The sequence below is a fragment of the Salvelinus alpinus genome, chromosome 22 (assembly GCF_045679555.1).
Source record: "Salvelinus alpinus chromosome 22, SLU_Salpinus.1, whole genome shotgun sequence".
Classification (NCBI taxonomy): Eukaryota; Metazoa; Chordata; class Actinopteri; order Salmoniformes; family Salmonidae; genus Salvelinus; species Salvelinus alpinus.
This window is the reverse complement of record NC_092107.1, coordinates 27209547-27223908: the sequence shown is the minus strand read 5'-3', so window position 1 is coordinate 27223908 and position 14362 is coordinate 27209547. Positions and strand designations below refer to the sequence as shown.

At 46.0% G+C, this 14362-nt stretch overlaps 1 protein-coding gene across 2 annotated transcripts in view; it reads right to left on the bottom strand.

The window, feature by feature from the left end:
- LOC139549336 (matrix metalloproteinase-23-like) overlaps positions 1 to 14362 on the bottom strand; it is a 26656-nt gene extending 12294 nt beyond the window's left edge. Inside the window, exons 1-3 of one of the 2 annotated variants that reach the window (XM_071359730.1) lie at positions 13598 to 14362; positions 13324 to 13473; positions 12218 to 12354 (exon numbers count right to left, since the gene is read on the bottom strand). In XM_071359730.1, coding sequence (XP_071215831.1) covers positions 12218 to 12354; positions 13324 to 13467 — 281 coding nt within the window. In that variant the 5' untranslated portion in view covers positions 13468 to 13473; positions 13598 to 14362. The remainder of the gene's footprint in view (positions 1 to 12217; positions 12355 to 13323; positions 13474 to 13597) is intronic. The other variant, XM_071359729.1, reaches the window with a different exon arrangement.

Here is a 14362-nt window from a genome sequence, read left to right as displayed (position 1 = left end):
ACAGACAGGAAAGTGACAGACAATGCGACTAACTTGGATTCCCAAAAACATAGTGCTGTTCCCTTTCAGTCAGTCACTCAGTATAACATTATGGGGAGTCAATGACCAACCATATTCACCTGAAAAAATTGAAATCGCCCAACGGGCCAATGGATGCCGAACCAACCCCCAAAAGTCCTGCCTTCCTGGCTATAATACCGGGGCTCACATCCATTTCCTCAATTCTTCTCTCTTCAGCCCGCCTGAAGGAAGACTAACGCAAATGACAAACTTTTCAAGCACACACAGACTATGAGATTCAGCTCCGTCGCTGATGAGCTAAAGGCGACCTGCGATTCCCCTCATTCAGCCAGGCTGGTTCTACCAGGTTAAGGTGAGTTCATGAATGTAGAGTATGGAGGAGGCGGGGCTCATTTGCACACCACCGATGGATGGAAAGCTGCCGAGTTACTTAGCTCCAGAGGCTAACAAGGAGGCTAATCGGTGCTTCTGAATAAACAGTCCCGGTTCTAGGCGGAACAGTTGGACAAAGTATACCAGGCTGAGGGTGTGGTTCTTGAAAGGGACAGGCGGCTGTATTTGGATGAGGCAGTTTCGCCAACAAGGTTGTTTGGCTCTGCTATGGAGTCCTTACAGGCCTGTTTCGAGGAGAAACAAAAACAGGACCCAGCTCTACAGGTCCTTTTTCCACGAAAGATCCTTCGTGGGGGCAGCTTTGCAGTTCCAGAAGCGTGAAGGAAAGAGTCCAGGCCAGAGGCTGGCGTTGAGGTTGGTTTTTGACCGTATTGGTGTTTCTGGGAAGCAGCGGAAGCCTTGGCACAGACGCTGTGCTAGGTCGAAGGAGAGTGGGGTGAAAGCTGATTCTTCCGCGCCGTGGGGGAATGAGCAGACCTCGCTACCCTAGCTGGAGGCCGGGGAGGGGCATGTTTTCGGAGCCCTCCTCCACATTTACTAATGGCAACAGTGCTTCCAAGTGGCTTGGTCAATGGGGGCAAGTTACTGGTTGCCGAAGACCCCAAACCCGGTGTTGGCTGTGTCACGAACCGGCTCAGAGCCCGTAACAAAAGGGAGACCACGTGGAGATAAGGAGTAACAAAATATATTTATTAGATAAAGAAACTAGGTATAATATACAATGGTGTGTGTAATCAGTAATCAGTAGTGTAAGTGAATGTCTTGCATGCATGAATGTGATAATGCAGGGTGTTGAAAGATGCTAAAACAAACAACCAAAAAGCACCATGAAACATAACCGAATCTATCAAGGTGTCTACATGGAGAGAGTCCCCTCCATGAATGGGGAAGTGGTGTATTTATCCTGGGAGAGTGGGCCCAGGTGTTTCCCATGTAGCTGACGACCCTCCCAACTCCGCCCACCGGCATCCTAATAAGGAAACAAGAGCAAAGAGAGAGAAAACGGTAGACAGAGTGGGAGGGTCGTCACAGCTGGGTATCAGAATGGCGGTACCACGAAAGCACAGTGTTTCTACCCAAGGTTTCTCTGCGTTCAGGGGTATCAAGAGTACAGCATCGTCCAGATGTGGGCATAATAAAAAAAGTTCATTCCCCACATTCAGACACACGGTTGTTAAGGGTGGTGGATATGAAAACAAACATGAAAGAAAAATTATAAAACACAGTACCAGTCAAAAGTTTGGACACACCTACTCATTCCAGGGTTGTTCTTTATTTTTACTATTTTCTACATTGTAGAATAATAGTGAAGACATCAAAACAATGAAATAACACATATGGAATCATGTAGTAACCCCCCAAAAATGTAACAAATCAAAATATATTTTATATTTGAAATTCTTCAAAGTAGCCACCCTTCGCCTTGATGACAGCTTTGCACACTTGGCATTAGTTGGTTTTGCACCTGAGGGTTTGCAAGTTCAAAATGCTCACACTTTGCTGGCTATTGCAGTCGGCGCATCCCTGTGATTGGTTCATGTCCATAGATCTGAAGGATACGTACTTTCATGTGGCTATACATCTTCCCCACAGAAAGTTCCGTAGGTTTCATGTCGAGGGTGTAGCCTATGAATTTCTGGTCCTGCCTTTTGGACTTTCTCCCCGCACTTCTTCTATGATGCTGTGCCAGGGGATCAGAGTATTGGCCTATCTGGATGATTAGCTGGTCGTAGTGGAGTCAAGGGAACAGGTGGAGCTCCATACTGCCACGCTGTTTTCCCATATTCAGTCTCTGGGGTTCAGAGTGAATCACAGGAAAAGTGGTTTGACTCAGCACATTCAAATCCTGGACTCAGTTCTGAATCATGCGTTTTGGGCCCAACAAAGTAGGTTCGCATTCCAGCTCTGTCTGGTACAGTTCTTTTATGATAGCTATTGTGTCTCTCGTACTTCTGTTGATATGTCTGTTTCAGTGCTGTTGATGAGTCTGTTTCGCGGGATCTCTGTTGCAGGTGGTTCTCATGGGCCGGGTAGTGTCCCGCAGGGTGATCATGACAGAGTCATCCTTTATGAGATGGGGAGTACTGTGTGTGGGCTACTCGAAGAGGGATTTGGTCAACAGCGTAAAGGGAGTTGCATATCAATTACCTACAGCTACTGACTGTTTCGCTGGTGCTGAGGCGTTTCCTTCCAATGTTGGAAGGCCAGTATGTGATGGTAAGGTCCGACAAACAGGAGGGCGGTGGCGTACATCAACAGACAGGGGGGGTCTCGCTCTCTCCTAAACCTGGCCCGTTATTTGCTCGTATGGAGCAGTGCGCATTTCCTGTCACTCAGGGCAATGTATCTTCCTGGATCTATCAACTTGGGTGCGGATCTACTTTCCAGGGGGGGAGGGGGGGGGGGGTCCTATTGCACCCCTCGATGGTTGCCCAGATATGGAACCGGTTCGACAGGGCCTACGTAGATCTTTACGCTTCGTGAGAAAACACATGTTGTCATCTGTTCTTCTCAATGAGGGATCTGGGCACTCCGTTGGGAACAGATGCTTTGGCGCATCAGTGGCCTAGGATCCTGCTCTGTGCATTTCCTCCGGTGGACCTGATTCAGGCCACCGTGGAGAGGGACCGTCAGGAGGGTCAGTTGTTGATTCTGGCGGCTCCCTGTTGGCCCAGACAACCCTGGTTCCCGGAGATCATCCGCCTGTTGGGTGGGGACCCGTGTTGGGTTCTGTGTCATTGGGATCTATTGTCCCAGGCGCACGGGAGTTTGGCAACCACAACCGCAGATATGGGATTTGCGGGTTTGGCCTCTGAAAGGTTGAATTTGAAGGCTAGGGGTTTACCATCGAACGTGATTACGACTATACAGTCAGCGCGTGCGTCCTCTACAAGAGGGTTGTATACATTAGGGATGGTTAAAGGAGTTTCTCCATTTCGGAGCTCTTTGGTAGACATTTTGATGTTCTTGCAGGAGCTTTTTGAGCAGGGCCTTTCTTTTTCCACATTGAAGGTTTATATGGTAGGTGTCATGTAGGGATGGACAGCTCCACCCCGGGGACTCATCCTCCGGTGGTGTGGTTCCTAAAAGGCGTGTCGACTCATGGCGCCGACCAGGGACCGGGCCTTGGTCCTGGACGCTCAGCGTGAGTCTCCGTTTGAACCATTAGAGTCTGTGGACCTGAAACTCCTTACCTACAAGACTGCCCTGCTCGTGGCCTTGGCATCGGCCTAGCATGTTGGGGATCTCCACACACTCCTGTTTGGAGTCCGCACCTGCCGATTCCAAAGTGATGTAACGTCCTAATGCAGCTTTTGCTCCGAAGGTTGTGCCTATGTCTTACAGGTCCCTCACTTTTGACAAGGACAAGGGTTGCCTATAGGTTTGCATGCTCACTCCACTAGGGGTGTGGCGGCTGCTTGGTCATTGTTCAGGGGCATGATGATTGGTGATATCTGTGCTTCAGCGAGTTATGGTTCCCGACATACCCTTGTGAGATTATAACACTTGGATGTAACTTCTCCTCGTGTGGCTCATAGTGTTCTTAAGGTTGGGTCCAGGAGTGGGTGTTGGCAGCGTACAGGTTGCACATTTATCCGGTTTACCACAATTCCCTGTGGTTTGAGCCATGGGCTGCCTTGGGGTGCGGCAGCGCGTAAAGTGTGCATTATCAAGGTTACCACAGTAACCTTGCAGTGACTCATTGACTCTGGTTGATGCTATGCAGCACGAGGGTGCGCTTTACCATGTCACGACAGGTGTTCTGTTGTTTTGGACTTACGGTTCCTTGTACAAGTTCTGACATTTCAGGCTCACAAGGTAAGTATTGTTCTTGGAACCATGGGGTCTATGGACTTGGGCTGCAGTGGCAGCGTGTCAAGTTGCAGCAGATTCTGGTTCCCTATATGGGGCTCTGACAGTTCAGGCTTCATGAGGCTCTGACAGTTCAGGCTTCTCGGGTAAGTATTAGGGGGGAAAAGTGGCTTCTGTAGACCCTTTTTTGACCGGTAGAACGTGTGTATGCTTGGGCTGCCATCCGTCTCCTAGTTTGGTACCCAATGAGCCAGCTTGGGGTTTGATTGTATGTCCCCATAGCATGTTATACCAAGTGACCAACTGAAAGGGAATGTATGAAAATAACTACTGTTCAGTTAATGAGGTATAACATATTTTGCCCAGGGGATTTGGGCTCGCTGAAAAGCGTTACTGAATTGAAGAAATGAATGCCCTGGTATTATAGACAGGAAGGCGTGGTTTCCAAGGGCAGGCTTGGCATCCATTGGCCAGTTGGGCGTGATTTCAGTTTTCAGGGGAATATGAAAGGTTGTTGATTTCCCTTCAGGGAATAATAGTTGTATTCATAACTGTACGCTATCAATTTTGATTACAGAAATAATATTTGTATATCTGGCCAGTGGGCCATCCCCCAACATTCTCTGAAGCTCTAATTCTCAAAACAGTACTCAGAAGCCGACCTCCCAGTCTCTTCCATCTCTTTCCCATTGGCGTCTTCCTCTCTCACTCCCTGAATCCCAGGTCAACCCTAGTCCCTTCCCCCTCGACACTACATGTGAGAGGATTGGATAGGTGTCAGTAATATGGTGGAACCTTGCCCACTGATAGGTTAGGTGGAATTGCTGCTATATTCCTTATCTACAGTGCCATAAGAAAGTATTCATACCCCTTGACTTATTCCATATTTTGTTGTGTTACAGCCTGAATTCAAAATGGATTGTATTTTTGTTCTCACTCATCTACACATATTAACCAAGTAAAAACATGTTTTTTTAAATACAGATATATCACATTTACATAAGCATTCACACCCCTGAGTCAATACATGTTAGAATCACCTCTGGCAGCTATTACAGCTGTGAGTCTTTCTGGGTAAGTCTCTAAGAGCTTTGCACACCTGGATTGTACAATATTTGCACATTATTATTTTTTTAATTCTTCAAGCTCTGTCAAGTTGGTTGTTGATTATTGTATATTTGGCCTTGTGTGTTAGGTTGTTGTCCTGCTGAAAGGGGAATTTGTCTCCCAGTGTCTGTTGGAAAGCAGACTGAACCAGGTTTCCCGCTCGGATTTTGACTGTGCTTAGCTCTATTCCGGGTTTTTTTTGCCTAAAGAACTCCCTAGTCCTTGCCAATGACAAGCATATCCGTAACATGATGCAGGCACCACCATGCTTGAAAAAATTAAGAGTAGTACTCAATGATGTGTTGTATTTGCCCCAAACATAAATGCTTTGTATTCATGACATGTAGTTAGTTTATTCGGCCCATTTTTTGCAGTTTTACTTTAGTGCCTTATTGCAAACAGAATGCATGTTTTGGAATATTTTTATTCTGTACAGGCTTCCTTTTGTCATATATGTTAGCATTACGGTTTCCTTCCTCTCCGGCAACAGAGTTAGGAAGGACGCCTGTATCTTTGTATTGACTAGGTGTATTTATACACCAACCTCATTATGTTGAAAGGGATATTCAATGTCTGCTTTTTTATTTTGACCAATCTACCAGTAGGTGCCCTTCTTTGCGGGGCAATGGAAAACCTCCCCGGTCTTTGTGGTTGAATCTGTGTTTGAAATTCGCTGCTTGACTGAGGGAGCTTACAGATAATTGTATGTGTGGGGTACAGAAATTATGTGTCATTTAAAAAATCATGTTAAACACTATTATTGCACACAGAGTGAGTCCATGCAACTTATTATGTGACTTGTTAAGCAAATGTTTACTCCTGAAATGATTTAGGCTTGCCATAAGCAAAGGGTTTGAATTGACTCAAGACATTACAGCTTTTCAATTTTAATTCATTTATAACACAATTCTAAAAACATAATCCCAACTTGACATTATGGGGTATTGTGTGTTACGCCAGAGACCAAAAATCTCAATTTCATTTATTATAATTTCAGGCTGTAACAAAAAAATATGAAAAAGACAAGGGGAGTGAACAATGTTCCCTTTAAACTGCGCATGGGCGTGCAGCTGATCCGACACTTCCAAGCAGAAGAACCATCAGCCTACGCAGAGAAGGACGGGATTGAACTTCACTTAACTTTCTACAGTTTTTCCCCTTAGTTAACGTTTCCCTTTACTGTGGGAATTGTGATCAAATCAACGCAATATTAGTCACTTTCAACGCAACATACTGAAACAAAATGAACTACGCAAGACTTAGTATGCAAAGTTAACTATGCAAGAGATTTTGTTGGAAGCAGAACGCATCAGAGTACGATTCAGCACCAATCAGAGCTGCAGATAGACCAGTGCCATATATGGATCTGTGCCATTCTCTTTAAACTGGACTGTTTACAGCATGAGTGGTCGTGAGTAAATGCTCAGTTATAGATACACTATACAGTGCATTCAGAAAGTATTCAGACCCCTTGACTTTTTCCACATTTGTTACATTATTTTTGCGAAAGTATAAAAAAATACAAAACTGAAAATAAATCAAATAAAATCAAATCAAATCAAATAAATCAAATTTTATTAGTCACATACACATGGTTAGCAGATGTTAATGCGAGTGTAGCGAAATGCTTGTGCTTCTAGTTCCGACAATGCAGTAATAACCAACAGTAATCTAACCTAACAATTCCACACTACTACCTTACACACACACACAAGTGTAAAGGGATAAAGAATATGTACATAAAGATATATGAATGAGTGGTGGTACAGAACGGCATGGCAGATGCAGTAGATGGTATAGAGTACGGTATATACATATGAGATGAGTACTGTAGGGTATGTAAACATAAGTGGCATAGTTTAAAGTGGCTAGTGGTACATGTATTGCATAAAGATGGCAAGATGCAGTAGATGATATAGAGTACAGTATATATACATATGAGATGGGTAATGTAGGGTATGTAAACATTGTATTAAGTGGCATTGCTTAAAGTGGCTAGTGGTACATTTTTACATAATTTCCATCAATTCCCATTTTTAAAGTGGCTGGAGTTGGGTCAGTATGTTGGCAGCGGCCGCTAAATGTTAGTGGTGGCTGTTTAACAGTCTGATGGCCTTGAGATAGAAGCTGTTTTTCAGTCTCTCGGTCCCTGCTTTGATGCACCTGTACTGACCTCGCCTTCTGGATGATAGCGGGGTGAACAGGCAGTGGCTTGGGTGGTTGTTGTCCTTGATGATCTTTATGGCCTTCCTGTGACATCGGGTGGTGTAGGTGTCCTGGAGGGCAGGTAGTTTGCCCCTGGTGATGCGTTCTGCAGACCTCACTACCCTCTGGAGAGCCTTACGGTTGTGGGCGGAGCAGTTGCCGTACCAGGCGGTGATACAGCCCGACAGGATGCTCTCGATTGTGCATCTGTAGAAGTTTGTGAGTGCTTTTGGTGACAAGCCGAATTTCTTCAGCCTCCTGAGGTTGAAGAGGCGCTGCTGCGCCTTCTTCACAACGCTGTCTGTGTGGGTGGACCAGTTCAGTTTGTCCGTGATGTGTACACCGAGGAACTTAAAACTTTCCACCTTCTCCACTACTGACCCGTCGATGTGGATAGGGGGGTGCTCCCTCTGCTGTTTCCTGAAGTCCACAATCATCTCCTTTGTTTTGTTGACGTTGAGTATGAGGTTATTTTCCTGACACCACACTCCGAGGGCCCTCACCTCCTCCCTGTAGGCCGTCTCGTCGTTGTTGGTGATCAAGCCTACCACTGTAGTGTCATCCGCAAACTTGATGATTGAGTTGGAGGCGTGCATGGCCACGCAGTCGTGGGTGAACAGGGAGTACAGGAGAGGGCTCAGAACGCACCCTTGTGGGGCCCCAGTGTTGAGGATCAGCGGGGTGGAGATGTTGTTACCTACCCTCACCACCTGGGGGCGGCCCGTCAGGAAGTCCAGGACCCAGTTGCACAGGGCGGGGTCGAGACCCAGGGTCTCGAGCTTGATGACGAGTTTGGAGGGTACTATGGTGTTAAATGCTGAGCTGTAATCGATGAACAGCATTCTCACATGGGTATTCCTCTTGTCCAGATGGGTTAGGGCAGTGTGCAGTGTGGTTGCGATTGCGTCGTCTGTGGACCTATTGGGTCGGTAAGCAAATTGGAGTGGGTCTAGGGTGTCCGGTAGGGTGGAGGTGATATGGTCCTTGACTAGTCTCTCAAAGCACTTCATGATGACGGAAGTGAGTGCTACGGGGCGGTAGTCGTTTAGCTCAGTTACCTTAGCTTTCTTGGGAACAGGAACAATGGTGGCCCTCTTGAAGCATGTGGGAACAGCAGACTGGGATAAGGATTGATTGAATATGTCCGTAAACACACCAGCCAGCTGGTCTGCGCATGCTCTGAGGACGCGGCTGGGAATGCCGTCTGGGCCTGCAGCCTTGCGAGGGTTAACACGTTTAAATGTTTTACTCACCTCGGCTGCAGTGAAGGAGAGCCCGCAGGTTTTGGTAGGGGGCCGTGTCAGTGGCACTGTATTGTCCTCAAAGCGGGCAAAAAAGTTGTTTAGCCTGTCTGGGAGCAAGACATCCTGGTCCTCGACGGGGCTGGTTTTCTTTTTGTAATCCGTGATTGACTGTAGACCCTGCCACATACCTCTTGTGTCTGAGCTGTTGAATTTCGACTCGATTTTGTCTCTGTACTGAGACTTAGCCTGTTTGATTGCCTTGCGGAGAGAATAGCTACACTGTTTGTATTCGGTCATGCTTCCGGTCACCTTGCCCTGGTTAAAAGCAGTGGTTCGCGCTTTCAGTTTCACGCGAATGCTGCCGTCAATCCACGGTTTCTGGTTTGGGAATGTTTTTATCGTTGCTGTGGGTACGACATCGTCAATGCACTTCCTAATGAACTCGCTCACCGAATCAGCATATTCGTCAATATTGTTGTTGGACGCGATGCGGAACATATTCCAATCCGCGTGATCGAAGCAGTCTTGAAGCGTGGATTCAGATTGGTCGGACCAGCGTTGAACAGACCTGAGCGCGGGAGCTTGTTGTTTGAGTTTTTGTTTGTAGGCTGGAATCAACAAAATGGAGTCGTGGTCAGCTTTTCCGAAAGGGGGGCGGGGGAGGGCCTTATAAGCGTCGCGGAAATTAGTATAACAATGGTCTAGTGTTTTTCCAGCCCTGGTAGCACAATCGATATGCTGATAGAATTTAGGGAGTTTTGTTTTTAGATTAGCCTTGTTAAAATCCCCAGCTACGATGAATGCAGCCTCAGGGTGTGTGGTTTCCAGTTTACAAAGAGTCAGATAAAGTTCGTTCAGGGCCATCGATGTGTCTGCTTGGGGGGGAATGTATACGGCTGTGATTATGATTGACGAGAATTCCCTTGGTAGATAATGCGGTCGACATTTGATTGTGAGGAGTTCTAGATCAGGTGAACAGAACGACTTGAGTTCTTGTGTGTTGTTATGATGATCACACCACTTCTCGTTAATCATAAGGCATACCCCCCCGCCCCTCTTCTTACCGGAAAGATGTTTGTTTCTGTCGGCGCGATGCATGAAGAAACCAGCTGGCTGCACCGACTCCGTTAGCGTCCCTTGAGTTAGCCATGTTTCCGTGAAGCAGAGCACGTTGCAATCCCTGATGTCTCTCTGGAATGCTACCCGTGCTCGGATTTCATCAACCTTATTGTCAAGAGACTGGACATTGGCGAGTAGTATGCTAGGGAGTGGAGCGCGATGTGCCCGTCTCCGAAGCCTGACCACGAGACCGCCACGTTTTCCCCTTTTTCGGCGTCGCACAGGGTCGCCGGCTGGGATCAGATCCATTGTATTGTGTGGAAGGCAAAACACTGGATCCGTTTCGGGAAAGTCATATTCCTGGTAGGAACGATGATGAGTTGACGTTAATCGTATGTTCAGTAGTTCCTCCCGACTGTATGTAATGAAACCTAAGATTACCCGGGGTACCGATGTAAGAAATAACACGTAAAAAAACAAAATACTGCATATTTTCCAAGGAACACGAAGCGAGGCAGCCATCTCTTTTCGGCGCCGGAAGTAACACATTGACATAAGTATTCTGACCCTTTACTCAGTACTTTGTTGAAGCACCTTTGGCAGGGATTACAGCCTCGAGTTTCATTGGGTATGACGCTACAAGCTTGGCACACCTCCATTTGGGGAGTTTTACCCATTCTTCTCCTCAAATCCTCTCAAGCTCTGTCAGGTTGGATGGGGTGCGTTGCTGCACAGCTATTTTCAGGTCTCTCTAGAGATGTTCTCTCGGGTTCAAGTCCAGGCTCTGGCTGAGCCACTCAAGGACATTCAGAGACTTGTCCCAAAGCCACTCCTGCGTTGTCTTGGTTGTGTATTTTGGGTTGTTGTCCTGTTGCAAGGTGAACCTTCGCCCCAGTCTGAGGTCCTGGGTGCTCTGGAGCAGATTTTCATCAAGGATCTCTCTGCACTTTGCTCCGTTCATCTATGCCTCAATCCTGACTAGTCTGCCAGGACCTGCTGCTGAAAAACATCCCCACATCCCCTTCACCCTACGGTGAAGCATGATGCCAGGTTTCCTCCAGACAAAATAGTTCTTGGTTTCATCAGACCAGAGAATCTTGTTTCTCATGGTCTGAGAGTCTTTAGGGGCCTTTTGGCAAACTTCAAGCGGGCTGTCATGTGCCTTTTACTGAGGAGTGGCTTCCGTCTGGCCACTCTACCATAAAGGCCTGATTTGTGGAGTGCTGCAGAGATGGTTGTCCTTCTGGAAGGTTCTCCCATCTCCACAGAGTAATTCTAGAGCTCTGTCAGAGTGACCATCAGATTCTTGGTCACCTCTCTGACCAAGGCCATTCTCCTCCGATTGGCTGGGCGGCCAGCTCTAGGAAGAGTCTTGGTGGTTACAAACTTCTTCCATTTAAGAATGATGGTGGCCACTGTGTCTTTGGGGACCTCCAATGATGCAGAAATGTTTTGGTACCCTTCCCAGATCTGTGCCTCTACACAATCCTGTCTCGGAGCTCTACGGACAATTCCTTCAACCTCATGGCTTGGTTTTTGCTCTGACATGCACTGGTCAACCATATAGACAGGTCTATGCCTGTCCAAATCATGTCCAATCAATTTAATTTACCACATGTGGACTCCAATCAAGTTGTAGTAACAGCTCAAGGATGATCAATGGAATCAGGATGCACCTGAGCTCAATTTTGAGTCTCATAGCAAAGGGTCTGAATACTAATGTAAATAAGGTATTTCTGTTTTTTATAAATTCGCTTTGTCATTATGGGGTATTGTGTGTAGATTTCTGAGGATTTTTTATTTATTTAATCCATTTTAGAATAAGTCTGTAACGTCAAGGGGTCTGAATAGTTTCCGAAGGCAAACAACATTTTCAGTCACCTCCTTGTCTGAAGGACACGTGGATAAACAGGTTAATGTCAAGCCCTGCATGTTTTTTTCAAACGTGTCATGGACTGTAGGCCCACATTGAACACCACACATTGGCTGCTACTGTAGGCTGAATGATAGAACAGACATGTCCATGTTAAAATGTTATGGGATGCATTTTCTCCATTGTTTTTGATGGTAGGGAACTCTGTTAGGCTTACATTATGATCAAATAGCTACAGTAGCCTACTTGACCACTGTCTGAAACGGTAACTTAAAGCGGGTACAGCTTCAGTGTTCACAGTAAATGCGCGCTGGAAGTTGCACAGAATGTTCACAACGTTCAAGTTTGCTCTCAAGCAGACCTGAAAGTTGCTGTGATGAAAAAAATGGAGGGAACATTGGGTGTGAATACCCTTTGAAGCACTGTATATCCAATCCTCTCAGATCTCCAAAAGTTCCTAGGGGATAGGGACAAGGGTCTGAATTGGGATTCAGGGTCTCACTTGTAGGTGAGGTTGAAATGCTTCCACTTGTGGCCCAGTGGGTTGATGGCGTAGCGTCTGGAGCGGCTCAGTGCCGCTCCCGTCACGGGATGATGCTTCAAAGAGCTCAGAGACTCCACAGACAGTCCACCAGCTTCCTGAGAGAGAGAGAAAGAGAGATTATTTGTTTACTTCACTTTTGTTTTTGATCTATTTCACTTGCTTTTGCAATGTTGCCATATGTTTCCCATGCCAATAATGCCCTTTGAATTGAAATGAGAGAGAGAGAGAGATTAATAGAGGTGACAAGAAGAGCATGACATGACCATGAACAGGTGAAAACAGTGTATGTGTGTGTAGGAGAGAGAGAGAGAAGCTTTGCACAGTCCGTATGTTGCAGTAGAGAATGGTACAGCGCCCGAAACAAAGAACAAATTAGCAGTAGCCTGTGAAACAAGACAGGACTAAAATCACTTCAATGATGGCAAAATGTGCAATCTGCAACTGGGAGAGGATTTCAACTCAAAATAGTTAGTTAGAGTTGTTCATTCTATTTCTCCACTTTTTCCCCACTATTTCTTCCACTAGGAGTTAAAAAGGAATAAATGAAAGTCAAGTCATTGCATTTTTCAGGCTTCCTGGCAAAGGGAGCATGTCTGGCCTCCTCTAGGAAAACACACGTGGCACAAGTGCAAAAAGGAACCGAATCACAACTTAATCCTACACAGATGTGGAATCCTCCTCTTCTATCATCCCTTGACAGTCCCTCTCCATCTATCTACGCTAAAATATCTGTCACCCACATGTGAGCAGAAGCATACTCCTCCAGCCCTCCCCTCACCACCAACACTCCTTCCTTTCTTATCTTCTTTCCCCCCATTTATCCCCCTGTTCTAGGCTATTGTAACACTGATCAATGCATTAGTATAGATGGCTATATATATCACTCATCAAAAAATAAACATGCGCAAATATACATTAGGATCAAAACAGATTTTTTTATAATAAGTGTAGCCTACTTAGAACACGTATTTATTCTGTTAAAAACGACACCAAACACAATAAATGAATGCAAATGCGCGCGCGCACACACCCCCTAAATAAAAAATATAAATATATATAATTACCGTTTTCCTCCTACACGTCCGGAGTCCGCCGACCCCTTCCAACCCTACCAACATCAGCACTAGTAGAACAAGTATTGGACGAGTTCTGCGTATCTCGAACACAGCCACGAAGGAACTCATTAACTTCTGCTTCCTGTGCTCCATTGGAACCTGTAGTAGTTTTACAATTGACAGTCAATGGTAGCCCACAATCAATGTTGAGAGCACATGGTTCAGCTAAATGCAAATATTGAATACTTGGTATAAAAGAGATCGATCATCTCGGATAGGCTACCTTATTCAGGTGTTTTCATGCAGAAAGCATGAGTAGGCTATCCTCTCTCTGAACCAGAACACAGTGCGTATCACAACGTAGAAACCAAATTCTGCAGAGAATTGGGGATTTGTGCATGGAGCTCCAAATGATCCCTTACCATCAAACTCATATCATTCAGAATCCTGCGCTTTTCCCCTAGGATATAACTGTAAACTCCTACTTTTCCGCCGAGTCCTTCGTTAATTGCATCGCATTTGTATGTTTATTGGATAACTTTGGTACTTCCCTGCCTAGTCCATGGAGTGACTGAACGGATCAGCTGTCGGACATCCTTGTTCAGCACGTCAGTCGAGTGGTGGGGCAGAGAGAGAGCACCGCCCAGTCAGAAAACAACAATTTGGCTCTCAGCCTCTGGTCTCCTATTCACTCACGTGCTCTCAAACTTCACCCAGTTCTCACCCGGACGAATAGAGCGTAAAATGGTCAACTGTCTTCAACCTATTGTTGAGCTGTAAACTCTTACTAGGCCTAAACAACCGCTCGTGCAATGTAATGGTTTATCTCATAGGTTGAGGCCTCAAACCGCCAAGGCTAAAACAAATTATGAAAGTAAGTCATAGACTATTGGCTAAAGCCAATTCTTTTAAGGAAAATGTTTTCACATTTATTATGAAGCGTTATTTTACCCCCCAACACGTGACATCTACACCTGCAACCCTCAAAAATACACCGCAGCAGAGCAGGGTTTTTCTTCACGGTCAGTGCCATCCGGAATCCTTGGGT